The sequence below is a fragment of the Athene noctua genome, chromosome 1 (genome assembly GCF_965140245.1).
Source record: "Athene noctua chromosome 1, bAthNoc1.hap1.1, whole genome shotgun sequence".
Taxonomy (NCBI): Eukaryota; Metazoa; Chordata; class Aves; order Strigiformes; family Strigidae; genus Athene; species Athene noctua.
Genome location: NC_134037.1, coordinates 3,355,565 through 3,383,408, shown reverse-complemented (window position 1 = coordinate 3,383,408; position 27,844 = coordinate 3,355,565). Strand labels below are relative to the sequence as shown.

Sequence of the window (27,844 nt, the reverse complement as noted above, 5' to 3'; positions counted from 1 at the left end):
TCCTGCAAAATTTCAGGTTTAGTTGTATAATTACGGTGCTGAAAGCAAAAAGGAACAAGGGCTAGTTGCTAATTACTGACACGGAGCTACTTGGCAGCAGAGATGTTTACAATTTGATTGGATGGATTAGTGTATTTTATGGATACCAGGTGCCTGGCTGCTTCATCCCTTCTCTTCTCACCCAGGTCCCAGGTCTCCAAATCCCTTCATCAGGACCAGGAGAAGATGGCTGGGGAGGGAGGGAAAAATTGCTTCTCTCTAAGTGAATCATCTCCGTCTACTTGCAAGCCATTCTGCTAAAGAGCCTCGGTGACTAGCAAATTCAGACCTACCTTTGCAGAGCACAGAAAGAGTGGTCCGAGAGTGGAACAGGCTGCCCAGGGAGGGGGGAGTCCCCATCCCTGGGGGGGTTTCAGGGCCGTTGGGATGAGCTGTGGGGGATGTGGGGTAGGGGAGAACTTTGTAGAGTCGGGCTGAGGGTTGGACTCGATGATCCCGAGGGGCTTTTCCAACCTGAGTGATTCTGGGATGCCTGTGTGTGACTGTAACCCTGTGAACTCATGTCGATAAGCTGGTTTGGAGATGAGGATTATATCCCATTTCAGTTCAAGTCAGTAAAGCAACCTGTCTCTTAGAGCAGAGAGGGGCCTCGTTGGGTGAAGCGGCAGAGCCTCTGTACTTGGGCGCTGAGGGCCTGGGCTCTCCCCTCAGTGTCAGCCTGTGTTATTTGTGTGTGTGCACTCATGGATTAATTGTAAACCGATCGCAGAAGCAAGGGCTGAGCACTGTGCGTTGCCAGCGTAGCCTTATGTCATACAGTCCCTGGGGAGACATTGTTTGCCAGGGCTCCGGGAAAGGCACTGAAAAGGGGAAAAAGTGTTCCTAGCTGCGGATAGAGAAGGTGCAGCACCTTGAAAAGGGGAATCCGGTCCAACTGGTTGGGTTGCTGTAATCACATGCCAGGGGAGGAACTGGGGAGAAAGGCAGCCAAATGTAGGATGGGGACATGCTTGTTAATACTGGAAAAGAGACAAATTATGCCTACTTAACTACTTGGCTGCTGCTGAATGCAATGGAGAAGAAGCTGCGTGTTCCCATGCTCCTGATTGTGTGGCGCTGATTTAAATGGAGTTTCCCTTGCAGAGTAAGCACAGGCTGAGGATGCTGGGAGGAATTGCTTTATTGCAAAATCCGTGGCAGAAGGGGAAGAGTTAAATAGGGGCAAATATTCTGTCTCCTGGAAAGAGAAGCTAGACTTGCTTTGATTAGTTTGCTTAATCTCTTGGTGTGGAAGAGAGTATGCCAGTTACCCCCTTGTGTCTGGAACTTATATGGGAGAAATTTATCTTTGCAAACTGGTGATTGTGGATTGTTTTAATGAGAAGAGGATGAAGCTGTGATCATGAATGCGGAGAATGTGCAGCAGAAGCTTTCCCCCTTCACCACGCAATGGAGAAAACCTTTTATATCAAGCTGAGGGTGAGAAGGGAAGAGGCAGAACTTCCTCTGTTCCCCTCTGGTACATCTTTGTCTGATTCTACTCTGTTTCTAAGTCCCAAATCCAAAGGTCCTGCTTCAGTTTTTGCTTAGTACTCTGCTAAAGAGGTGGAAGTTATATGCAAAACAGGGATAGGAGGAAAAGGGTGTATTCCTTAATTCACTCTCTGTGTCTGAAAAGCCATGGACATTTGGGAGCTTTCTTCTCTTTGGCTTTTTGTCTCTGGGATCTCAGGAATGCCAATTCCACCCTGTCTTCTTGCTGACCTTGAAAGTCTTGCAGAGGTGTCTGCAAGAAGGAGAAGAGCTATTTACTTCTTTAGTGTTCATTCTCCAGTACTAGAATTAAATACCGACAAATAAATATAAGGAAACAAAGAGTTCTTTAAAATTATCTGGAAAAAATTCCTTCTCAATTACGTTTCATCTGCACAGTATATTTTAAACTATTATTCTGACAGTCCTCCACTTGAACATAAATTTTGGGGGGGGAAACAGAGAAAAAAAATAATCTGAATTTCTAGTTTGTTTGTTCTGAAAAGGAAATGAAGGGACATTGGACATTAAACCATTTACTCCTAATAAAAAAAAAATATTGGAAGAAATATATCCTTTTTCTTATTATTTTTTAATTTTTGGAGGTCACATTTAAATAAGGACTTCAAATACCCCTGGGGTTAAATGAATGTGCTGTGATTTGACCAGTGGAGAGCACGTTGTCAGCTGTGGAAAGCTGGCTTCAGGAAACAGGCTGGTGAAAGCAGGGTGCATGTTTTTGGGGTGGCCAACGCGTGAGAAAGAAACTAGTGGGGAAAAGCAGCATTGCCCAGATTAGGGAATTCCCCAAAGAGTTCAGTTTTGCCTTTGAAAAGAAGATGAGTTTGGGTCGAGGCTGCTCTGGCTGTGCTAGGAAGGAGGATGAAGTGGGACTTCTCCGGAGTCTGTATTTCGCCTCTGGAGGTTCATGTTTAACCGTATTTCACCTCTGGAAGTTCATGTTTAGCCGTATTTCACCTCTGGAAGTTCATGTTTAACTGTCCCTGCTGTTCCTGCTGGGGATTCCTGCTGCTCCAGCCTGCAGCCGCCGCCACGGACCTCTGACATTTTCCTCCCTCCTGGCACTCGGCGCTGCCCTCGAAGCCAGGACTGCTCTTGCAGGTTTTGAGACAGATTGCACAGATTGTGGCGATGAGGTCAGTCTCCTCCCAGGAGTTTCCTGCTGACGGGGCCCTTTCCAGCCTCTGCTATCAACACAAGTTAAACACCAGCCACCGCCACCATTGCTCCCACCCTGTTTACACAGCTCTGCCCCACTCCGCTCAACGCAGCGTTGTTGTTGCCATCATAGCAAAGCGATACATGCTTGTCTGGTTACCTAAGTGTTCATTTCTTCCCACAACCGTTTCAATCCACCTCTTTAGATACCTGTCATAAGCGTAGAAATGCTGTGAAAAATCTTTGTTATCGTGCTGCGGGCTCTGCACCGCAGATTTTCCTTGTGAGACACGGGCAGATGATTTGGTTTCTCTTTGCTCCTCTTCTCTGTGGTGGGGATTTCTCTCCCGTGCAGTGGGATTGTGAGAATAAATAATTTTAAAATGGTGAGGCACTCAAATATTGCAGTAATGGGGGCCACAGAAGTGTCAGGATAGACGAGGAATCAGCACTGAACTCATTATAATTTGGGACTTGATCCTGTAAACACAAATCTGAGCCTCCTCCTTTCCATGAGCAAAGCCAGGTCTCGGAGCTGGTCCCAAGAGCAAAAAGTCTTGTGAGCATGAGTCTGTCCTAGACTAGGCCATCCTGGATCCTTTGCGGGTTATAAATCATATGTTTCGTGGCTTCAGAGTTTCTTTTAATGTAGCCTCTCCATTTGTTCCCAGTTCCTACGTGCTTTGCTCTTGAATGAGTCACCAGAAGCTGCTGCTTATGCACTTTCCCTTGCCTTAAATGTGTACTTTATTTTAAGAAGCTGAATCTCCGGTTTCTCAAAACCTGAAACTCCTTTTTTCAGTTTGACAAGTGGACAGATGGTCAGAGGCGGAGGATCCTGGTGGACCTGTTGGAACGCTGCTCCCTGTCACAGCAGAAATTCTGTGCCAAACAGCTACAGGATCGAGTCCCCACTGAGGCTCTAGATTTTACCACAAGGCTTCCTAGAGTCCTATCTTTATACATCTTTTCCTTCCTGGACCCAAGGAGCCTCTGTCGATGTGCACAGGTAAAAAAGCCAACACATACCTGAAGTTCGGAAAGTCAGGTCAAGCTAGTTAAAAAAAAAAAAGGAAACAGCACCAATTTTCAGCAAAGGCACACCAGTGCTGTTCTTCATAATGCACGGCTGTCTTCTGACTTGGCAGCCTGGTGCCAAATGCTTAGTGATGCTCGTATGAGACCAAGCGCAACACTTCCATACATCCTAAATTAAGCCAGATTGACCAAGATTTACAGAAGTGAAGAGTAATTTTAGATGCTCAGCTCTAAGACATTTAAAATGTAGCACTTCACAAGAAGGACACCTGGCACTTTCTGAAAATTATGTTCCTTTAAAGTACCTTGCACTGTGTGCAGAATCATTAATTGCTTCAAAAAGTATTGACTTGTGATAGTCACAAAGAACTACACACGAGGCTTTAGGAAAACCAGAACCTTTAAAATGCTTGGGGGTAAAGTGCTGGATGTGGAGAAGCAGAGAAATTACAGATGTGCTTTGGAGCACAGTGGCTAGGGTTTCAGTATTTTGAGCACAGTGGCTAATACTCCAAAAACACGTTTTCTGAGGTAAAGTACAGTGAGGTGATGCCCAAAGTAGTTCTGAATTAATAAGCTCAGATATTGGTGACATTATTACTGCGCTAACATAGCACTCCATGTCGTACTATGAATATATCAAAATCTCAGTTTAAAGCTTGCTCTAGTATCTTTCTCCAGCATTTCATGTTTTATGTGGATGCAACTCACACTATTCATTCACAGGCAGGGAGAAGACAGGTTAGGAAATTGCTTACTTAGAAAGGAAGGTTTTTACAGTGCTACTTGTGTCATATCATTGGACAGCTGCTATTATAAACATGGCAGTGCCAAGAGATGATGTTTGTCCTTAAGCTGGAACAAGCATTGCACACAAGGTGACTGTGTGATGGAGTATAACAGGAGAACATGAGTAAGTAGAAAATCTTAAGAATGGGTCTGTCAGACTTGAGGAGTTTATTGATGCTGTTTTCTCAGTGGAAGCAAAGGCTTTATTCCAACTACTGTATGCTTATTGAGTAGAAGTGCAGGAAGTTGCCCTAAAAAAGTTGAAAACTTTCCTCTAGGCCTGTGATTTTTGACATATTTCACCCTGTGCTGGAGATCAGCTAACACTTAGGCACTGAGCATGTTATGAAGACCTTGAATAGTTTAATGAAAGGTTTAAATGGAGCATAACTGTGTTCAGTTTTGGGCCCCTCACCCCAAAAGGGCCATTGAATGACTCGAGCGTGGCCAGAGAAGGGCAACGGAGCTGGGGCAGGGTCTGGAGCACAGGTCTGCTGGGGAGCGGCTGGGGGAACTGGGGGGGTTCAGTCTGGAGCAGAGGAGGCTGAGGGGAGACCTCCTGGCCCTCTGCAACTCCCTGCCAGGAGGGGGCAGAGAGGGGGGATGAGTCTCTGGAGCCAAGGCCCCAGCGCCAGGCCCCGAGGGAATGGCCTCAAGCTGCCCAGGGCAGGGTCAGGCTGGCTCTGAGGAAGGATTTCTGTGCAGAAGGGGCTGTTGGGCGTTGGAATGGGCTGCCCAGGGCAGGGGGGAGTCCCCGGGATCCCTGGAGGGGTTGAAGAGTCGGGCTGAGCCAGCGCTGAGGGATCTGGGGGAGTTGGGAACGGTCAGGGGGAGGGTCATGGTTGGGCTGGAGGAGCTGCAAGGGCTTTTCCAACCCAGATGGTTCTGGGATTCTGTGATAAACAGTGCTGAAGAATCATACTAGTTTCCACATAGTGGCATTACACCCACAGCACAGAAGTTGCTAGTTTCAGTCCTGGATGCTTGAAACCCCAAGGTTTTCAATTTACTGGGCATTCACAGGTGAGCTGGTACTGGAAGTACCTGTCTGAACTGGATCAGCTCTGGATGCTGAAATGCCTGCGTTTTGGCTGGTACATCAACTTCTCTCCAACCCCCTTTGAGCAAGGAATCTGGAAGAAACATTACATTGAGATGGTGAAAGAGCTGCGTGTCACAAGACCAAAGGTACATATCTACCACCTCTAGAGATGTTTGGGACCACAAGGATAAGTAGGCTGGTCGGGTGCCTAACCCGTTCACCTCTTAGCTTTCTGTAAGCTCTCACTGGTAAAATGGAAAATATATAATTTTAAATTAGAATCTAAACTCATATGGGGACATGCTCTCTACGTTCCCATCATCCATCCTTGGTAGAGGGGAAGTGAAAATCTCACTGATGAGGAGAAGCAATCACCAAGCTCTCACTCTGCTGTCCTTTCAGGGTGTTCTGGAGTAATCCTCTAAATTTCCCTTTCCAGCACTGAAGGCTGTTCCCCTCTTTTTTCCTCAGTTTATAGAGCATATGATAGCTTGCCTCAATCTGATAAGCAGAAGTAGAGTACCAAGCATCACCCCTGCTGACTTTTCAGAGTCAGTTTACCTGGTGGCAAGGAAAAAAACACCCACTCTATACCTGTTATGGCTCTTGGTGTTGTTTCTTTCTCTCTTCTTCAAAGGTGACAGGGCCGTTCTGGGGAGGTGGAACATTACTTAGCAGCCCTCGCTTTCTCCTGAGATTCACTGATGCCATCGCTGCTTTGCAAGGTTGTAAGGGTGGGATTCTTCTGCCCCCAATTCAAAACTCATCCCTCTTTAACCAACCCCTGCCATAGACTCTTTCTGTAGTCAAGAGAGGGAAGCCAATGCATCTCAAAAGCAGCTCAGCTCATCTTAATACAGATTTTGGGACATGGGTGATGACATGCATTGTCAGGGTGCCTATTTCTGACCACTGACCATAATGGAGCCTGGAGAGCTATTAAGAGTTAATACCCAGTTCTTAGAAATCTAAAGTTAGACAAAACAAATCGCATTTTCATTATAGGCTAAAATTTCTTTTCTTTTAATCTCTCTTATTAGACTCCTTCAAAGGATGAGTTTGTAGTTATTGATGTGCAACCAGTAAAAAGCAACATCTCAGAGGCAAAACTTTCTGTGTCAGGAAGGAGGACAAACAAGGAGAAAAAAGAGCTCCCACCGTGGCGTTCATCAGACAGACATCCTACAGACACCATCCGATTCAACTACCTCGACAACGACGATCCCATCGAGCAGGCTAGGCAGGCGTAAGAGCTCGATCTCTTCCCTTTTGCTTTTTCTGTCACATAGGGTATGTCTGTGTCCTTTGCAAGCTCACTCTGCCTGGGCTTCACGCTGCCTGGAAGCCTTGTAGTTCAGCAACTTGGTTTCAAACCCACTTTGCTGCTGTTTTGGCTTTTTGGGGCTTGATCTTGGTCTGGTCGTAGCTGCAGCTGTAGCTGCAGCATGGGCACAGCTTGTTAGTGGCTGCCTATAAAACAGGCTGTAACTCCTGGGGATGTTACACAGCTGTAATGGAAAGCATCAGCACAAGAGTTCATTCCAGAGTTTTTAAATACAGCTGCAAGGTTGAGAGGAATCTGCTAGTTCTGCACAGAAACGGACGATCGATTTAATTGTGATGAAATATAATTCTGTCACTTCGAGTATCTTATGGCTGAAAAGAGGTTTTGATGATTGAATGAAGATGCAGGTGTAAGTGTGTATGTACTGAAGAATGTTTAAGTAATGAATAGTATTTGTATCTTCACTGCCTGCGATAGACTGCCTAGATGCATCAGCTCTTGAGCTCCCAGGATTATCGGGTCCGCAACTGGCAAAAGAAAGGCATTTCCACCCCAAAGTATAGTTTTGCACATCGACTTGTGTTAGGACTGCCCCGTGTTTTCCTTTGACACATCTGGCATTAGATATTTTCAGAATCTTAGATGTGTGGCCAAATTCCCATGCATTAACAAGCATCAGTGGGAGCAAAAGCAAGGAGGCTGCACTGGTCACCTGCGTGCAGTGTTTCTCATTTAAGTCTCTGTTAATACCAACTCTCATTTTTCATGGGCTCACAGCAGTTACCTTAGTTCATTCATCTGAGCCTGGTGAACATGTAATGGATTTGATTGACCGCTGCCTAGTTCCTGTGCGAGTCCCTGTGACTGCACAGACTCTCACCCAACCGAAGGTGCAGAGAGAAGGAGATTCCTCTTCACTCTGCCAAGAAAAACCTTGGGAACAAATTGAGCCACAAAGAAAGTATCCAGATTGTATTTTAAGTTAAATAACTGATAGAGCTGAGATTAGCCCTGTGCACAGGAACAATCAACCCATGAATTATCCCAGCCAAGTGATTATTTGGCTAAGCAGCTGTGCACTCGCGTAGGCTCTTTCTTAATGTGATTAACTTTGCTGGACCCACCGCTCCTCCGGGGTGTTCCACAAAGTTCCCAGTGTCTGAGCAAAAGCCTTTTATGAATCATTTTATAATCCGCGTCCCCTAGTCCTAGGATACTGCACTACTTCAAAGAGCTTTCCAGTTTCCACCTCACCCTCTTTCTGTGGTATGTTTCCAAACTTCAGCACCATTTTGAGTTCTTTGAGACTTTTAACTAAATATTTTGACAGAATGTCTCTTGTTGCATATGGATGTTCCGGTACTTTTTTTTTCAGTTGCGTTAAATGTTTCTATGTAGCAGCTCCCAAAGGTTTCTGTGAGGTTTAGGGTTCCCTTACGCTGGCTATGACCCAGTGTCAAAAGTGGGACAAGCCTTGTTTGAAGAATTTAAAAGTTGCTTGTTCCAGCATTGAGCTGTAGATGCAGCTGACAACCAGATGCAAATGATGCTGAGTTACTAATGATACAGTAAGCACACTGACTGTTTTCTTCTCCTAAGTGAGATTTGAGCCTCTATCCATTTGTGCAATGGAGAATATTTTAGTGCCAAGTGTTCTAGCAAATCTGGCATTTATCTGTAATTATAGAGGATTATTGCAAGGAGAGAAATGAATTCTATGAGATTTGCTTGTTTATCAAGGATCTCCCTTTAATATCACTTAAGCTGAAAGTAATTGCTAGTGTATAGTCTCATCTGTAATGATTATTCAGCAACACAGGTGTGCTGTTTCAGGTGCTGACCCAGCTTCCCACTCACATAATGATATCCTGCTGCTGCTTTTCTGTAGCCACATTGCTGACAGTCCCCTCTTTAGCCCCTTCCCAGAAGTCCTCCTTAGAGTGGCCTTCCAGTACCTATGAGGGCCTACAAGAAAGCTAAGGAGGGACTTTTTACAAGGGCATGTAGTGATAGGATGAGGAGTAATGGCTTTAAACTGGAAGAGAGGAGATTTTGGTTAGGTCTAAGGAAGAATTCTTCCCTGTGAGCTGGCACAGGCTGCCCAGAGCAGCTGTGGCTGCCCCCTCCCTGGGAGGGTTCAAGGCCAGGTTGGACGGGGCTTTGGGCAACCTGGGCTGGTGGAAGGTGGCCCTGCCCATGGCAGGGGGTTGGGATGAGATGACCCTTTCCAACTCAAACTGTTCTATGATTCTATGAAGTCCTCCCACTAAGGCTCTGTACTGCATCCTCCATCCTTTGCTCGTAGGCAGCTGCCTAGGGATGGGGTCTCCAGCACTTCACCTGGCTCCCTGTCCGCAGCAGCGAGACCCCACCTTCCACTCTTGAGTGTTCCTGGAGTGAGGCTTTCAGTGGAGGTGGCAGCGGGAGCCAGCGGGTGGCTCAGGCAGGTGTCAGTTGCCTGTCAACGGCAGCACAAGGGCAGAGCGGTCAGAGTGCCCCTCTGTGATGCCAAGCATTGTTTCGGATGGCTGATGAAGGCCATGCTCAGCCAACTGTGTCTAGTGGATGAGTTAGGAGTCTCTTATGAACACTGTGCAAGATGATCTACCTCACTGCAGACTACAGGCTCAGGCAGACCCTGCCTGACCAGTATAAGGGGTTGTAAAGTAGAACAGAGAACAAAGATAAAAATCTCTGACCCCCCAGGCTGTGTTAGGTATAGTTATTCTTCAGATTAGATGAATTCTTGGAGCTCAAGGGCATAACAACCACTGCTCATGTAAAATGAATGTCAGAAATAATGAAATCTATGTAAAATGAGATTCCTAAAACAATAGGAGTGATTTCCCCAAATACAGGGTTTTTACAAAGGTAATCTGGGAGAGGAAATGGGCTTTGCTGCAGTCTGAATGCATTCAGAGAGGAATGAATCTTTTCTTGAGGTCACGAGCATGTGTGAAAAGAGGGAGCAGAACTTGCAGAAAAGCAGCAGCAAGCCAAAGTGATGGCTGAGGGAGAAGGACTAGGGAGAGCTCTTGCAGGCCAACGGGTTGACCAGGAAACTGTGAGCCAACAAACCGTTCTTTCCATTTGAGTTCTGCTGTGTTGAGGAAAACTGGACTTGTGGAAAATTCTTTGTGAATAAACAAGATTACATCAAAGGAATACCTGACGCCATCATCAAAGCATTGTGTGAGACTAGTCACTGGCTACTTCTTTGAATCAAAGTTAATCTGCCTAATGTCAGGTTAAATTTTGCAGAATTTAAGAGGTAATGAAAAATCAGTTTTTCCTAGCTCTTGGACCTGGCTAAAATCTCCTCTGAGCTGGACTTCACTCTAAACTGGCTTTCTGGTCCAGAGAGAGAGGTGAGAACTCTCCTGTTCATCACAACAGAGTGCCCACACTGCAGCTGAAGTACTGTCATTTAAATGGCAGAGTTGTCATCTCTTTCTTTGCTGGCCTTTTGAGAGGAGTCATTAGCTACATGCTCCCTTCCACAGCAGATTAAAAACTACGCTGCTGTGAATTCATAGCGTTTATCCTTGTTTAGCCAAAAAAAATGGAACATGGGAAGCGTAACAAGCTGCAGTCAACTCTCAATTATGCAGAGGAGCAGAGATGAAGAGAGTCCTGAAAGAGGTAACACAAAACATGTGCTTTGGGCTGTGAGACTGTAATTGGGTATTTACCTTTGAAAAACAAATAAATAGATTTCTGTAGAGCAATTGGGCGAGGGTTTGGCCTGGACAGTGCTTCATGTCACAGGGGAGAAGAACCATAACACCGTGCCACAGCTGGGTAGCGTCCAAAAAATGGCAGAATGGTGTTAATTTGCAATCTGGATGATAATGAAGAGTTGACTGTTGGTTTTTTTTTTTTTTTCTGATGGTTTTTTTTGCTGCTTGCTCAGAAAGGCATGAGCTTGTACTATAAAAACTGAATGTCGCCCAAGAGCCTCGGTGACAAACATCACTGCAGCATGAAGGAGATGGGACAGAGATCCCTGAGTATCTTTTCTGAGAGGTTATTTGGTTTAGACAGGATCGTGTGGGAAAAGCTTCACAGTCACTGAGCAGTGAAATTAAGAATAGCAGCGATCAGATGCAGAGTCAAGGGAGTGGTGAGGAGACAGAGGAGAGAGACAGGCAGGGGTTGAATTACGAATTGCCTGGAAGGGGTTATCAAAATCCCTCAGTGGAGTTCCGTCTGTGACCTGCAGTGTTGCTGCATGCATGTGTGCAATTTATCATAAGGATGATTTCTGGTAGGTCTGTTTTCTGCCTGAATTGTCCAGGTAGCTTTTTGCTTATATACAAACAAAACAGAGACCAGCAAGGATGGATTGGTCTCTTTGGGCACTAAGCAATATTGCAGAGGTGAAGTGAAAGATTTTCGTCTGAAGTGTGGAACCGAGTTAGCAAATTTTCCCTGGGACTCTGATCTGCCTGAAAAGGACCAGGAGGGGCATTTCTTTCAGTCCGTGCATGTACAGTTCTGCTGGAAGGCATCTGGTGTTTGAGCTGCTTGTTGCCAATAAATCAAAAGATTTGCCTCCCACTTTATCATGAATAATGAATTCTGATTCTAGCCCAGCGCTGGACCCCTGCCAAGATTGTGTCCTTGTGCCTCAAGAAAGAGCCCTGCTACTTCTCATGACAACAGCTCAGCCAAAATGCAAACTCCTTCCCCCCCCGCCCCCCCCCCCCCCCCCCCCCCCCCCCCCGGCAACCAGCTCAGGCTTCTGGAAGCCAGCACTAATTCAGTTAGATAATTTATGGACATAGGCCGGCTCTAAAAACAGTTGCATATTGTACTGGAGTGTTTACCCAACGAGAAAATAATTACTTTCAGTAACTGTTCTGTCAGAAGCCTGGGCCCAGTTTCTGACAAAAAGGAGCTTGCTTGCGTGAGAAGGGCATGGTGTTTCGCTGTCCTTCCCAATCCTAACGCTTGTCTCTTGCTTTTCATGTTTTCTGAATAGCCAGCCCAGTACTCTCTGCCTGTTAGGCTTGTGGGAATTAAAATCATTCCTTAAGGGAGGAAAGCAAGGGTGAGAAACACCGAGTTCAGCACTGGGAGTGAGAGACCTGCTGTCCTCCTCTGGGCTCTGGTGCCCTTTGCATCCTCAGTGCTTACATTTTCCTGACCTTGAAGTGAGAGCATGGTGGTGACCTGCTGCAGGGGGATGCTCAGACACTGTCAGCATGAACACTAGAATACAGCAGCAGAGGTATTAACGTTTGTTGTAATTTATGACCACAAGGCCAGTTCTGCATTCTGTCTAAAGATCACAGAATCATTTAAATTGGACAAGACCTTCAAGATCGTCAAGTCCAACCATAAACCTAACACTCCCAAGTCCACCAATGTGTCCAGTTCATTCCCCATAATAATATTTCAGATTGAATTTTCTCTCTTGACTGTTACTGAAGTGTTTATAAGCAGATTGCAGTTTTCCTCAATTTGCTATTTGAAAAAATGTCTGATTTGTCTTTATGGTTCTTGATCTGCAGCTGGCCTGGGATGAGCGAATACCATGCTGGTGCTGGCTGCTTTTGAGGACGCGTGTGTTACGTGGTGTGGCTGTTTCTTTATAGGATAAATGCTGCTTTTAGACTCTTGTTTCCATCCTTTATAATCACGATTTTGTATTCATACTGTGCTTTTAGCATTCCTTCCAGGAGCCCAGAGATGCTGGTGATGGAGCTGGGAGACACACTTGGAGGGCACACAGAGATACTGCTTTAAATTTGCTAATTCTGTATTGCAGAATTTGAATGTGGAAGGGGAAAGAACACCTTCAGACCACATGAGTTTATGAAGTGGCCTGAGTTCTTAAAAAAATTCCACATAGTATCAATTTTACTCCTGATATTGGAAAAATGTGACAACTGGCCATATCCCAATCTACTTCACTTAATTTTCACATTCTGAAACATTCCTGTTCTGCCAGTTAATTGTATTGACTTTAATAACAGCTGCATATAAATTTATATACATATATATACACATATTCATATGCATATTCATATACATATACACATATACATATATAAGAAGTATTTGACTATAAAAACAATGAATAAATACCTTGTTGGAGGGACAGTCCTCTAACCTTATTTATGTTACATATTACATGGGCTTCACTGAAAACTCTCAAACTGATTTAGCTAAACTTGCCTTTCTGTGAATTCCCCTAAGCTGATGTAACATGTTATGTGGATTTAGCTTAAATCAGTAAGTCTCGAGCTCAGGGCATGTGTTTGAGTGCTATAAAGTTATCATAACTTTAAAAATAGCAAGTTACCACCCTCCTCTGAGCCACGGTATCTGATTGTGTGCTCTTGGTCTGCCCCGGGTGCAAGATAAAAAGCATTATCTTAAACCGTGTCTTTTGGGATGTCAGCATCATAAGGGATTTTCTTTTGCTCAACCCCAGGGAACCAAATCCATAGCACTTGTTAATACTATTCTGTTCTACTCTGCAGGAGAAAGAAAGGAGGAGGGGAGACCCCAGACCTTAGCCGGCAGGCAGCTGAGAGAAAAAAGAGAGCAGGTCATGGATCTAATAAGCTCCAGAAGGCAAAATCACTGGCAAGTATCACGGGCTTGTAATTATATCGTTATACACGGGAACATTTTAGCTTAGGGCTTTTACTTAATGTAGGTAACTGTGAAGCTTTGCTGCTGCTATAAGTAGGCTGCCAGGCACGTTCGCTGCCTGCCCCCGAGGGATATACCTGGGCAGAAGGAGGACACAAAGCACCCCATGTCCAGCCACGCCGGGGGCAATCTCTCACTGCAGCTGAGACCGTCCATCTGCCTTGGGTGGGAAAAGGACAGCAACTCTGTGTGTAACAGTGACCTTCTTACCTGCTCCTCCCTCGCTTTGCTTACTGCACAGTAGCCCGACAGTCCGTTTCCATCCTTTACAAAGTGCTGGATCAATTCTCTTACGACACGTGCGTCTCTTCCCAAAGCTTCGTTTCTGCGCTCGCAACTTTTGAGCATCGCAATTTGATGATAGTTTATGACACTGATCCCGAGCAAGCAGCCCCAAGGCCTTAATACTGAGGATTCATTGTGCTCGTCGCTGGTAAGATAGGGCATCCTCACATGAAAGGAGTCAGGCTTCCAGAAAGCATCATGGGTCTAAGCTTTTGTAGGTACGGCAACAAATAACTGCCATGAGAACGTGCTCACAAGCGTATCGGGGGGTTTTGCAGACCTGGAAGTGTGTTTCCTAAGGAATGAAAGCCAGGGAACGCATGTGAGTTGAGCTAAAGAAGGTTTACGTAAAAGAGGGGCATTGTCTCCTAAGATTGGGAGTCATTCTTCTGACCCACATACAGTCTGTTTACAAGGAAACAGCTTCAGTCAGTGTTAAAGAACAGAAAATGTAAAGTTATTCACGCTGTGTCTTACAATTTCCATTCTCCAATGGCTTCCTCTTAGCCCTTAGATCAGAGTTTGTTTCAAATTTAAAGGTGCTTTGTTGTCAGTCCAGAAGTGAGAGAATCTTAGTTCAGGGTAAGAAGAGGTGAAGTTGATTTTCTTTCCCCAGATTTTAGAAAAATTATGTGTTCTTCGAAGTTACTTAACCTGCAACCCCCAATCAGGAAGGCACAAGCACTTGGTCTGACTCCCACCATGAAGACCAAACCCTCGCACACAACTTCAGTGGGAGTTTTTGCTACAAATTGCAGCAGTACAGGATTGAACAGTCTATATACGTGTGTCACCTTCTGTTGGCCGCTCACAGTTTAAAAGGAACATTTATTATTCCTGTAGCAAATAGCCACCTGAAAGCATTTAGCTGACACAAAATGCTCATAGACAGATGTCTGGGGGAGCACGCAGAGTTAGTGGGTACTGAATTCTTACCCCACAAAAAGCCCTGGGAAGAGTCTTAAAGCCACTGCCTGCTGCCAGGGCCTGACATGTCCACTATCCTCCCTTGGTCCCTCCTAGGCAGTTAGGACAGCCTAACCCATCGTGTCCTGAAGCCATGGGGTTACACCTTGGGGACATCAGCCCAGATCAGAGCTCCATGCCTTTGTGCTACACAGTCTTGGTAGCACTGGCTTCTATTTGTGTTAAAAATCTGAGGTAGCCTGTGTTGCTGCGTCGCTCTTTCCTAGACCTTGACACTAAAAATAAGCTTGTATTTCTCTTGAGTTTAGAGTTGTCCAAATTTCAGTAGAAGACCTGTGTTTCTTATTCTCTGATGCATAAGCCTCCTGTTTCTCTGGCCATTAATGACTACAACACTACGTGTCAATAAAGGTTAGGTTATGACAGGCTGATGCATAGAAGAATATTGCTAGGAACAATCCAAAATTAATTTCCATTTATTATTAAGGTAGCATTGGGAAATCTTGTTGCAATGAAGACCTGTAAAAAGACTTCTATTTAATCAAGTCCAAATAAAGAGGCTTAATGCTCAAATCTTTTAGTAAATCCTTAGAAGAAGAATAGACTGTGATGAAAGAATAAGTGCCCCAAGCAAGCAAACATCCAGTCAAATTAAAATGAAACTCTTAAATAGATCAATGATCCAAGTGCAGAAAGTAGGTGAGAACCAAGCATATTACAGCCAACAATGAAGAGGTGAAAAGGGCTATTACATGGAGCTCCAAGCTCAGGAGGCTGAACACCAAAATAGAAGAAACACATAATTAAGGTGATGACCCGAGTCCTGGAATTACATCCACTGGCTCCACATTTGCATGAGGTGAATCAGTTCTCCTCCTGGTAAACTTGTGAGGTTTTGGAGTTTATTAGTAATCATGAAAACGGTGGCATAAAATGTGACCAGGCTCACACTTAATTTGGAATAAATTAAAGTAAATTAGCTAAATTACAATAAATAGTAAATTACAATAAATTAAGTTAATTTGGCTTCTGAAGGAAGGGCCACATTCTTTCTTATAAATGCTCATGCAACCCCCACGTCTCTACAGTGGGGAGGGAATACCTGCTCTATCTTTATCCTTACTCTGAGGAAATGTCGAGTTTCAGTGTTAACCATCTCTTTAAGGACCTTGCTGGATCGAGGCTCCATGGCTTGTCTATACCCCCTTGACACTCACATTGCCTTCGGCAGCTACTGTCCCAGTATTATATAAAGAAAAGTGAAGAATGCAACAGGTTCGGTGACTTCTCTGAGCTTTTGCCAGGCTGGGCATGGAAACAGATCTCTGGTTTGGGCCATTATATCATCCCTGCTGTTCCCTTTGACACGGAGCTGCGCTGCCCTGCTGTGATTTCTGAGCTCTGGCCCTACGGGTCCCTTTGCAGGTGTCACTGCTGCCACATCAGTGTCCTTTAGACAAGTCCCTCAGGACTTCCAGTGAATCTTCTGCAGCTTCTCAGCAAAATAAGCAGCTTCGTGCCCCGAACGTCACAATTCCCAGAGACTTTATTAGGAAGGTACAATGTGATTGATGCTTTTGACAGCTTTGCAAATGACTGCAATGTCAGCAATTAGAGGCTGGTTTTGCCTTTCAGGCTGTCTGCTTGTTTCTGTTGGAGAGACCACTCCACCCTCACAGTTGTTCCTGAATTACTGATTTATTTTTAGTACTTACTAAATAACGTCTTTTTGACAGGATCAGTCATTCTTGCCTCACTGCCTATATCCTAAGGTGATAAGATTGCAGCGTTTGAAGTCAGGAATACATTTTCCTATGACATATTGACAGGGAATTGAAGTTTTTGAGTAAGAATTGCATTTATGTACGGTGTGGGTATAGCCCACATGAAGATCCAGGGCTCTCAGCACTGAGTCACGGGCCTGTCCGGTGTATATTTTATTTTGAATTTCATTTATTCATACAAAAAATCTTGTTGAACTTCATGGGACTCCTCCTCAAAGTGAAAATAACTCAGTATAATGTTTGCATATTCACACTCAGCTTATATATGTCACTAATTTTAACAGCAGCAGCCTGGTTCTAATAGCCAATGCCTGTCTGTCCCTGTGAGCTCTAAAACTGAACCACAAACACCACAGGAGCTGAAAAACAAGGAATAGTCAGATCTGTGCTGCTACTACTGCTCCGATGGTGGTGTGCTTTTCTCCCTAGCTAGGACAGAAAAACTGCAGCTGTTTTTATCACACCATCTCTGTCACACCTCAAGTACTGCTCAGATCCTGGCCCACTTTCCACAGTTGTATAATCACTGGCCTTTCTTTAGGTTTGCTTATTTATAACTAGATAATTAGGCATGAAGCACCATATATCTGCCACTGCTGCCAATTCAGATAATGGAAAGGGGAAACAGGCAGGCAGGAATTACAGAACAGCATTGACTTCTGCACCACCATTTTACTATGGACACTAGTTTCACAGAAGACTATCAGCCCGCATTGCTTTTTAATGAGTTGCTATGTACATTTTTGGTTTTGTTAACGTTTGTTCACTATTCTTACCAAATAATCAGTATCTGTTAAAAAAACCCCAAAGATGTTGGTCTGCAGAACGTGTGCTTTTTGAATATTTGGGGTCCTTCTCAAGGAATAAACAATCACTTTGTTGCTAAATTGGGCTTTTTTTTTGCTTAATTTTTAGACTCTTTAGTAAAATGCTCATTGAACGGTATGCTAAAATAAACTTAATCCTTTACACTGTGAGACTTGAAACAAGACTGGGATCAGTCTGCAGCCATATGCACGGGGGAGAATTAGTGCATTAACATATGAATTGATGTGGAGAATCAATTAGTGTGGGTTTGGCTTTACTAGCTTCAATTTCTAATTGGGTCCTTTTGTCCTTAAGGTAAACTCATACCAGAGCACAGGTCACTGCAAATAATACAGATTAGGCTTGTATCATTCACAAATATAATTTAGGGGTATCATTTAGAAATATAATTTATAGAATGTATACAGGATGTATAGAATTTATAGTTCTCAATGGACTCTAACGTTTTCAGCCCCTCTGAAGCTTTTGGGATGATGATAATTACTGCCTTCTCTCCCTAGCTATCAGTTTCTGCAGATCTTGACTCTGTTCCAAAACCACCAGTTCGTCCCAGCTGGGCCACTCACCAGTCAACTGGGAACCTGCCCTCCAAAGCAGCCGCAAAGACCCTGGCCCAGAGCTCCCAGTGGAACGCCGGGATACGACCAGCACCTGTTCGAGCTCCGGTGCCAAAGCCACGTGAAAGAGGAAGGAAAGACTTGACAAACACCAGCTCTCCATGTTAGTATGCTGCCACATCCCACGTGGAGGCTATTGTAGAGACTGCAAATATCCAAATTTAGTGCACAGAGGAAAGGAGATGGTGCTGGCAGTGTATTTCTGTAGGCGAAGGAGAAGGCAGTCATTCTTCATGGTGGGAATCCAGATGACAGTGATCTGCTGCATCAAAAGAGAACATATGGCCAGAGACGTCACATCTAGCACTTGCTAGATCCACCTGTCTGTCACGACTGTCATCTTGGTGTTAAACGCTGGCACGGGCTTCACGTGGGTTTAACTCACTAATACTCACGGCAGAGGAAAAGATCTTAGATCAGAAGTGACAGTGGGCTCAGTCCAAAGTCCGTGGACTCTGCCAGGTCCTGGATAGATGCCAGGAGGAGCTGCTATGGTTGGGTTGGAATCAGAGCATTCAGCAAGTTACAGGACAAAGCAGGGAGACAACAGCTGAGAAAGCAGCTGATCCGTGAACGCCTTCCAAAAATAAGGAGGCAGACTGACAAAATCAAAACCAATTTTATGCCATTTCAGTCTAGGGTTGGCTTGGGCACCTATTCATGATGACCTCACCTCGTGATACACCCAGTATTTCCTGAAGGTCCTCGGTGTCTGCAGCTCGCTGGGAAAACCTTTTGGTATCTTTCAGAGGTGCACAACATTTGCGCAGTTTTTGGTAAACGTCGTGTTAGTTCACAAGTGGTTGCCAACGTAAGGATTGCAGTCTGTGACCCCTGATGATTTTTTGTAGTACAAGGAGGGTAGCAGATAAAGAATCTGGACCAAACAAAGGAAAAGAGACTTCTGATGTGATCCTGTTAGGATTTTCAAAGAGATCACAGGGGTAGAGTGAGGGGAACTCCTACAGGGCAGCAACTATCCTCTAATTATTGATGAGCCCATCTAGAAGGGTGAAAATGGAGCACGTGGAGACCTCCAGCATCCCTTTGGATCTCGCTCATTTGTGGCAGGTCCATGGGCTAACTCCCATGAGGAGGGCCCACAGTGCAAATGAGTGATCACAAATACTTCTGTGGGAGATGAAAGAAAGAATCCAAACACAGACAAAGGATGAATAGGGAAAAGCACTGGAATGAGTAAGATAAGGCCCAAGGAAAACACGTGAAGACTTCATGGAGAAAGTAGTACATAAATGCATCCTGGTCATGAAAGCCAAGAGAGGAAAGCATCAAAATTAGGCTGAGGGGTTACAGCACCGTGTATTTCTAAAGCAACACAAGGTTTCTATAAAATAGGGCCCTGGTCCTGAAGTCCCGTTGCCTGGACAGAGCCTTAGGAAGGCTGTAAGCCAGACTGGGGCCAAGTCATGAAGAGTTAAGCGTAGGCTCGGGGCCTTGGCCGAGTTATTGGTTGTTCCAGTCAATCAAGGGAATTCCACTGGTCCGGCAGCAGTGTTGTGGCCTCCCAGGAATGTGGCACTCAGCTCCAACTGCTGCATCCGGGAGGCACGGGGAGCAGGAATAAGGTGTTTCTTAAGTCTGTTAACTTCTGTGAACCGATCTGCGACTGCTGTCGAGGTGTGGTTTGGTGTTATCAAAGAGGATGCGGGGGATGGAGTAAGGGGAGCTTCTGCAGGGAAGCAGCCACTCAGTGATCATTAATGATTCCATATGGATGGGGGATAAGGGCACGTGCAGGGGCCTGCAGTGTCCAGCCTGAGCTCTTCTGCAGTCACTGTCTTCTACAAGATAAAAAAATTAAAAACTGTGAACAAGCAAAGTGCTAAGGAGAGCAGGGAAGCAAGCTACCTACAAACACCATTACTGTAGTATAACAACTACCAAGTTAAATTATCCCTGAGGGATTGCATTTGGATTAGGGGCAATTTGCAAGGCAAACCTATATTTTTTTGTATTAGAGAGAGACAAATCCTGTCTTAATCCCTTCTCCTGGACCTTTGTGATCTCTGCCAGGCTTTTCCCAAGGTAAACTTACCAACTTTAGAGACTCTGTCAGCTGGGCTTTACCAGGGCATGTCTGCAGTTTGTCAGAAAGGTGGGCCAGAAAAGTAAAGATGTTTTGAGTGATAATTGATTTCTCTACAATAAGATGATGAATGGAAACTGTCTTTCCATTCAACCCAGATTTACAAAGGTATTTGAGGTACTAAATGCCACCAAAATTATGCTTAGGGTCTGAATTCTCTGACTAAATTAATCTGATTCTTACATCATTTCTCTTTCGTCTAGCATCTCCACTGTTTGAGGCTCAGCCCTGGCACATTCCTCCATCTAACACGTCTGACACAGAGTAAGGAAGGATCCAGAATATCTTCCATCCCAAAGCTCATCTGCCTGGCACTGGGGAAACAACAGCAACGTTAACCGAGCACGCTTGCACTCACTGAAGAACACGTGCTTTTGAGTCCTTCATAAGCATCCAGCTTTATTTTTTTTCAGCTGTTGCTAGAAAAGACTTTTTTCATTGACCTCGCCACATAATAAAAAGAAATGAGCATGGAGGTCCTTCATCTATCCTTAGGTAGACTGGCCAAAAGAAATCTTAACTGCCTTTAAGCCAGTTTAGATAGAAAAGTGTTGGAGCAAAGGCTTTATACTTTTTTTTTTTTTTTTTTTTTTGGAAGTACTGTACTTGTTGCAATGACTCCTGCCTGCGTTTGGGATCTCCGGGTGGGATCCACCATTTCCAAACTGGAGTACAGTCTAAGTCTGTTTTCGTGTTGTGCTTCTCAGCCTGGTTTCCTGTTGCTGCTGCTCTGGAGCTGGTGCTATATCTCTTTTTCCTCTGGGCATGTTGTCTCTGCAGAGCTCACCTGGACTTTTGGCAATGGAGTCACTTGTGCAGATCCTTGCTAGAGCTGCTGGACCTCATGTGAGCTTGCCTCTGTGTCTCTCGGACATCTTGGGGCACATCCCATGGCCTGAGCTGCTCTGTGATGCTTTGCTGGTGAATTACAGAAGTTGACTGTCTCTATAGGCACCAAGGGGATTGTGAAGACAGTGGAGCACTACTTGAGTGATGGAAATTGTACCCTCCCTACAAAGTGAGCGGTTTACCGCCAATGATAACGTGATCCCTCAGCTGTAACCTACAGCCCCTCCCAAATCAGTGAAACTGTGAAGAAAGCACCACAGCCTTCAAGGGAAAAACCTTTAATATGTGGGAGAAAGGAGGCTCAGGGAAAATGCTTCAAGAAAAACCTGGTTAGGGCTGAAGACAGAATTTCTTTCTCATGTTAAACAAGGCAGCTCCATCTTTTCAATCATGTTAGGGAGAAAGAAATCAAATCCCACACCCCGGATTAAGCATTGTACATGGCTCCGTGCGGGGAGCTGGCACTAGTCTAATTATTTAAGAGAATGTAAATCATGTGCTCTTATTTGTCCTCTCTGCAATTAAGGAAATATCCAGTAAATTAATGAATAGAGGTTTTTAAGGATAAGGGGACCGAACGCACAACGGTAACTCATTGCCTTATCATATCCCAGAGTGAGAGAGCTGGGGTAAAACCGAACCTTTCCACATGTTAGGAAGAGTCACAGTACACCCATGAATTCTCAACAATCACGGACTAGAAATCATGTTTCAGAGAAAATGCTGACTAGCTATCGTCAAGGATTAGGAGGAGACTTCTTATTTGTGAGCATATTATTCTGCATTGTGTCACTTGAGGGTTTCAAGTTTATGGTGCAAGAGACATGGACCATTGTCAAAACCAGGCCTGGGGCATGACGCACCGTGGATCTTACCTGAAGGGAGAGTGTCCAGCAGGAGGCTCTGCCCATTGGGGTATTTTGTTGAGTGCCATGTGAATTCCAGCTCCAAATCAATGTGATTAGGTAACTCAGTGCATCTCCCTCTCTCAGACTTTGTTCTTTTCTTTTTCTAGTTGCCCTGGATGCTTGGAAGGGGGGATTCATCTCAACCAACATGATGGCCTAAGAGCTAGTTAAGTCTGAGCTGGTCAACTCTCCAGTGATCAGCTGAAATAGGAACTTGGAGATGGCAATTATCTCATATATCTTAGGATCTGTTGATTATGCAAGAGACCAGGCTGACTAATTTTGACTAAGAAAGCTAACTTCTGAACATTTAAAGTGAGGTGGGGTAAATCCCATCCAAAACATTCATCAGCATCATTCCCTGGTATTGCAAATCTCTCCTCACAAGCCTTTTCCCCCAGGAAACCAAATTAAACTGATGGCTTCACGGGTGTTTCCTTGGCTTCTTAAGTCCGAATTGTTGTTACAGCTTTTTTTTTTTTTTTTTTTGGTCTCCGATTGGCACCACGTAGCTTCCTGTGGCAGCAATTCAGCACTAGGTCCGTGTTACAAACAGCAAATGGCTACACAAGGAAATGATGTAACCTGCAGCAAGGGTTTTTCTTTTCTCATCAATGAGCGTACTCGCTGGAAACGTAAAGTTCCCAGGGTCTGACTGGCCTGGGAGCTGAGTGCTCGGGCATTGCTGCAGACACCGTGCCTACGCTGCAGCAATGAGCATGTGTCTTAAGTGCTCACTCTACATTTTAAGGCTTAGGCTTTCTCTTATAAAGTTTTTGTATTTATGACGCTGTCAAATAACTACCAGTAATGTCCAGGAATGTACCAAGCCAGGTGGTCTATCCTTGAAGTAACAGCAGACCTGTGTAACGCCTTGATGGAACTCCTACCGATTACTTTATTAGAGTAAAAATGTACTTACAACATACTTTACAATCATTCCTGAGGTCACAAAATGGGTCAGAATCTGAAATGGAGACAAAAGAGGTTCCATCACCTGCTTCTGCCAGGAGCTGCTGGCTGGCCTCAGGCAAGACTCTCACCGTCTGTGCCCGGGGCTGCTGATCTGCAGAGGCAGATGGTTATTTACCCGCCTTTACAGCCCGCTTCCAGATATGCTGATAAGGAATTGCTAAACAAGTACAGAGGAAGGTTGTTAACGCCTTCCTTGCCCTTCCTTGTAGATGTGCATTTCCCTGCACTGCTTGGCATATCCAGATCCTGCACAACTCTCATTAGCCACAGCCTTTGATTAAAGAACTGAAAGTACCTTTTAAACCCCAGAGGCCAATGAATCAGCATTGCTGCATCTGAATTCCACCAGTACAAGCAAGATCAGAATGTGAGCCCTAGGCTACAGCCCTGCTCAGATGTGGGGAACAAACCCAAACATGCCAGTTGCCCTCTTGCCCAAGCTTTACCATCCATTTCTGCCCAAAACTCCACCTGGTGTTCCTTGCCAGGAGCAATGGCAGAGTTTGGTACTGTAGTTTGGCTTTGTAGCCAAAATGAAGTTTTCCTAATTAATGCTCTTCTGAGGTAAAGAAACAGAAACTTGGGAAAAGGATTATGTGTAACTGAAGTTGATGGGAGTTGCAGGTGGGAGTACAGTTGGATTAAAACTAAGGATTTTTGGAAATGTCCAGCTCGCGTGGCAAGATGGAAGATGAGTGAACGTGAGTTGTTGCCAGGGAAGCAGGAGCATTCAGAGAGTGAAGTCTCAGCGTTGGGATTGTAATATGTTAAAGGACGCTTACTGAAGAGCGTGGAGACCTTGTGGCAAAGGGAAAGCAGCTAATGATAGTAGGTAAATGCAAGATAAAAAGTTGCTGTAATAGGTGGATGAAGCTGATAACGAAAGGAGAGCACAGCTCAGCTCACGTAAGGAAGGGCTGAGGAGATGAGGAGGCAGTGACACGGTGCACAGGGCTGTGTTTAGGGGGGTGTGGATTCAGGGGAGGGAGGGGGGTATGGGAGTCGGTTTGAAATCAGTTGCCTTGTCCCTGCTGGCTTGCTGTTAGACAAGCATCTAGCCCAGGCATCCTGCCTGTCCTGCGCTCTGTGCCATCCCCAACGACATACAAAAACATCCTCCCAATGGAGGACGTGCACCACCACATAATTCAAGGGAAGGAATTGCTTTCACACCCCAGCCAGCCCAAAGCAGGGCACGGCTACACACACAGACAACCCCTGACGGCGTGGCCACATCTGAAACATCCCTTCCCGCACTGCAGCTGCTGCAACAGCTTTGAGAGGGCCGATGGCAGAAGATGCGTGTCTGGATAGATGCTTTGTCACTGTTTGTGCAGCCCGTGTCCTGAGAGCACAAGTACTCTCCAAACCACGGATAAATTGCTGGTTGGCACAGGATGCTTGGGAGACCCCTGGGGAGGTAAAATCAGAGGTAGAAACAGGTCCAGGCATTGCAGGGCACTCCCTGTAGGAAGGAAACTGAATTCAGCTCTCCAAAAAGCCCTGAAGGCAGGAGAAAAGTAGCAACGGGAGCAGATGGTCTAAACCATATTTTCAACCTGTTCCATTCAAGGATCTTGCTTTGTATAGGCAGGATGTTGCCAAACCCACCCAGCAAGGTGGAGGAGGCAGAAGGTCTCACAACACACACACACACACACACACACCCCCACACACACCCCGCCGTGCCTGCCAGGCTGCTGTGCTGACCTCAGACACCAGAGCAGGCTCCGGTTGCTTTATAAACCAACCCGAGTGGTGGGAATAGCCGACCTGCTGCTCCTTCCACGTGCTCTCTTCCCTCCCTGCCAACCCTCCTGACCCTTCAGTCCGCAGGTGCACACCCGTCGTCAGCGCGATGCCAAAATAGCTTCAGGTCCGCCCCCAGATCAGGGGATTTTCAAAGAAAGGTTTTTACCAGCCCATAAATCATAAAAGTGGGTCACTTGGCAGTTGCCAGCATCTCTCTTCATTTTTTTTCTATAATTTGGTGGGATTTTTTTTTCTTTTTGGTGGCCTGTTTTCCCTTTCTGCCTGTTCTCTCCACCTCTGCAATCCTGTTTTCTCATCCAGGCAGCCTCTCCGCTCTGCTCACTGCTCTGTTCACGTTACTCACAGAGATCCACCAGAATCTACTGGTTGATCAGGATGTCACCAGCAAGGAGAAGTGGGAGCCGTCGGCAGGAGCAAGGCTCTGGCTAACAGCAACAAACACACAAAAGCAGGTGGTTCCCCATGTGAGATGTAATTCAGCCGTGGAACTCTCTGCCTCGAGAAGTTGTAGATGTTGAAGCTCACGTGGACTCCGGAAGTCAGTGGAGATTCAGAGAAGGATCTCGAGGTTATTTCATAGGGCCGCAGGAGAATTCAGGCTGAAAGGGACCCCAGGAGGTCTCTGGTCCAATGTCCTACTCTAAGCAGGGTCAGCTCTGGGACCAGCCCAGGTTGCTTTATCCAGCTGGGTTTTCAAATCCCCCAAAGATGACACAAACTGCTATGGGCAACCCACTCCCATGCTTGGTTGTTTGTCCTTACACCCAGTTTGAACCTCTCTCCTTAAAACTTACACCCATTATCTCCCGTCCTCCCACCACACACCACTGTGAAGACATAAACTCCTTGGATGTATGGGGGGGGGGGGGGTATGGTGCTGTCAGGACCCCCAAAGCCCTTCCCCTCAGCCTCTCCCCACAGGGAACCCCCAAACACCTCTGTTGTCTCCCCTGCTCCCTTCCACCCCCTCAGCCCCCAGCTCCCCCCATTGTGCTCCCCAGGAGCGCACAGGTCTGCAGGCGCCTCTCAGGGAGCGACTTTTAGCCTTTTGCCAGGAAAATCCAGCTTGTTTTCCTTTCCTCACGTCAATACTTTGCTACCATCTAGCGCTGACGGGGCGCAGGGCCTGAGAACTGCCGGGGGGGCGCGGACAGGGGTGCCTCAGGTGTCGTCCCTCAAGCAGGGTCCCTTACCTGCTGTGCAAAAAGCCAGCCTCACACCCAGAGCTGAGCTACTGGTTTATTCCAGATTTGCGCAGAGGTGGGCGCTGGGTGGCAATTCCACAAAGCCAACACGCCGCACAGAAGAACTTCGGGGTAGTTTATACACTTCAGACTACACAAATCCACATTTACTCTAGTGAGCACCGGCTGCTTTCTTATCGCTTTATCCCTCGCTGGATAACCACACGCCTCGCCTCCATTTACGGCTACAGAGGGCTGTCGTTTTTCTGTGCAAGCTCCAAGGGTGAGGGTCTTTATTCAGGCAGGGGTCTTTGAAGCAATGGGCGTGATTTTGACTATTATAATGAGGATAGTTCCTCCAAAGGACACTCTAATCTCTAATTAAGCTGATTTAAGGTAAACAATTTTAATGAGCCTCCATGTTTCAGGATGTTTCTCTTCGTTAAGGACTGTAGTTCCTGATGAGAAGTTCCTTACTAATCATTGTTGACGGTTTAAAGAATAGACTGACCTAACCCGATGTGTCCTATCAGTCCTTGTATTTGATGAGAAACATTTGTAGGGGCACTATAATATGTCCTGTGTGTCCTTGTACTTGATTAGAAACATTTGTGCAGGCTACAGTTCCCCCCTTTGAGCCTATCTTAAGAACTTAAATTCCTCCAGATAAGTCTCATCTTTTGCACAGTTTGTTCACCCCCACATAAGCGGCATCTCCACGTACATTAGACGAGTACCTAAAGGCATACAAACACAATTAATATTGTAACTAAAATTCCTAAAAGTTTCTTTATCCATAGACTCAAATCAGGGAACCAGGGAGTTAACCATATGAATGTTTCTCTGAATCCATAAGAAGTGTTATCCTTTTTTTTTTTTTTTCTTTTCTCTCATGTAGCGTTTTAGTCTGTTGCCAAATTTCATTTAAATCGGTGGAAATTCTTCCACTTCGGTCTACATAGACATAGCAGCTTGTATTTGTGCACACTCCTTGAGAGGTCAGCAGCGTATCAAGAGCTATCCTATTTGGTCAAGCAATTTTAGCTCAGACACTTCTTGCAGGGCCTTTCGAGCATCGTAAGTCCAGTTTTCTCAATTGAGGCCAAAATATTTCCTACGGCTTTTTCCAGTTTGCTGACTCCTAACCATGGTATAAACCAGCTGGCAAAAGAAGGAAAAGCTCTTGGTCATTTTACAAGAGGATTGGCTTTTTTCTCTCTCTCTTTAGGAATGATCTTAGGCAAAACTGGTTATCTCCACTAAATTTGTCCATGATTGTTATATTTGGAACAATTTCACCTAAAGTGCATATTCCTCCCCAGTCCACCAATAAAACTTTCCTGGCTCACGTGCCACATATCCAGTACCATTCCTCACCTTCTGGAACTGGCCAGACAATAGTGGGCAAGCCAACATTTCCTCTTTTTCCTATTGTTATTGTACAATTACAACTAGTGTAATTTCTCACAAAAATGTTGTTTTCCAACAAGCATTTTATTCTATCTATCCCTTTTTTTGGGGGGGAGATCTTTGGAAACATAATTCATAATTCTCATGTGGAGGTGGGTTTTCTACTTCCCATCCCCGAGATTCTAAAGATTCTATTTTAAAAGAGGGTTTACTCCACAGATTTTGCCATGATATATTTGAAGGAATGGGTATTCTTGTTAAAGGACTCCCCTTTTGGCCATATTATGGAAAATTAGTACAAACCCAGAAACTAGACTGGTGTGTGATTGTAACTGTCCTCTGAATCAGACTGAGATGTAAATTCCGATCTCACAGATTTCCTGGTTCCTGTTGAGTCAGAAAAATCAGCATACAATACCCTATCACCCAAACTAATCTCACTTTGTTCTTGATAGACGTTTCTAAGCATGTCTCTCACAAAAGGAATCAATATTATGAATAGTATACAAAACAAAGTAATAAATCCTTGAGCACAATCTAAATCAGAATGTGACTTAATGGATTCCCAGCTACGTTTTACTGGATGCTTGAAATCTTCAGCTTCAAAGGTTGGGTTTCCTCAGAAATCCACTCTTCCTTTGGAGCTTCTTTTACTCTGGTGTGGG

General features: G+C 45.2%; 1 protein-coding gene across 1 annotated transcript in view; it reads left to right on the top strand.

Moving 5' to 3' along the window:
* FBXO16 (F-box protein 16) overlaps positions 1–20,380 on the top strand; it is a 37,310-nt gene extending 16,930 nt beyond the window's left edge. Inside the window, exons 4-9 of the mRNA XM_074921273.1 lie at positions 3,515–3,721; positions 5,563–5,727; positions 6,622–6,827; positions 13,358–13,463; positions 17,857–18,076; positions 20,284–20,380. Coding sequence (XP_074777374.1) covers positions 3,515–3,721; positions 5,563–5,727; positions 6,622–6,827; positions 13,358–13,463; positions 17,857–18,076; positions 20,284–20,348 — 969 coding nt within the window. The 3' untranslated portion in view covers positions 20,349–20,380. The remainder of the gene's footprint in view (positions 1–3,514; positions 3,722–5,562; positions 5,728–6,621; positions 6,828–13,357; positions 13,464–17,856; positions 18,077–20,283) is intronic.
* Positions 20,381–27,844: the final 7,464 nt, after the last annotated feature.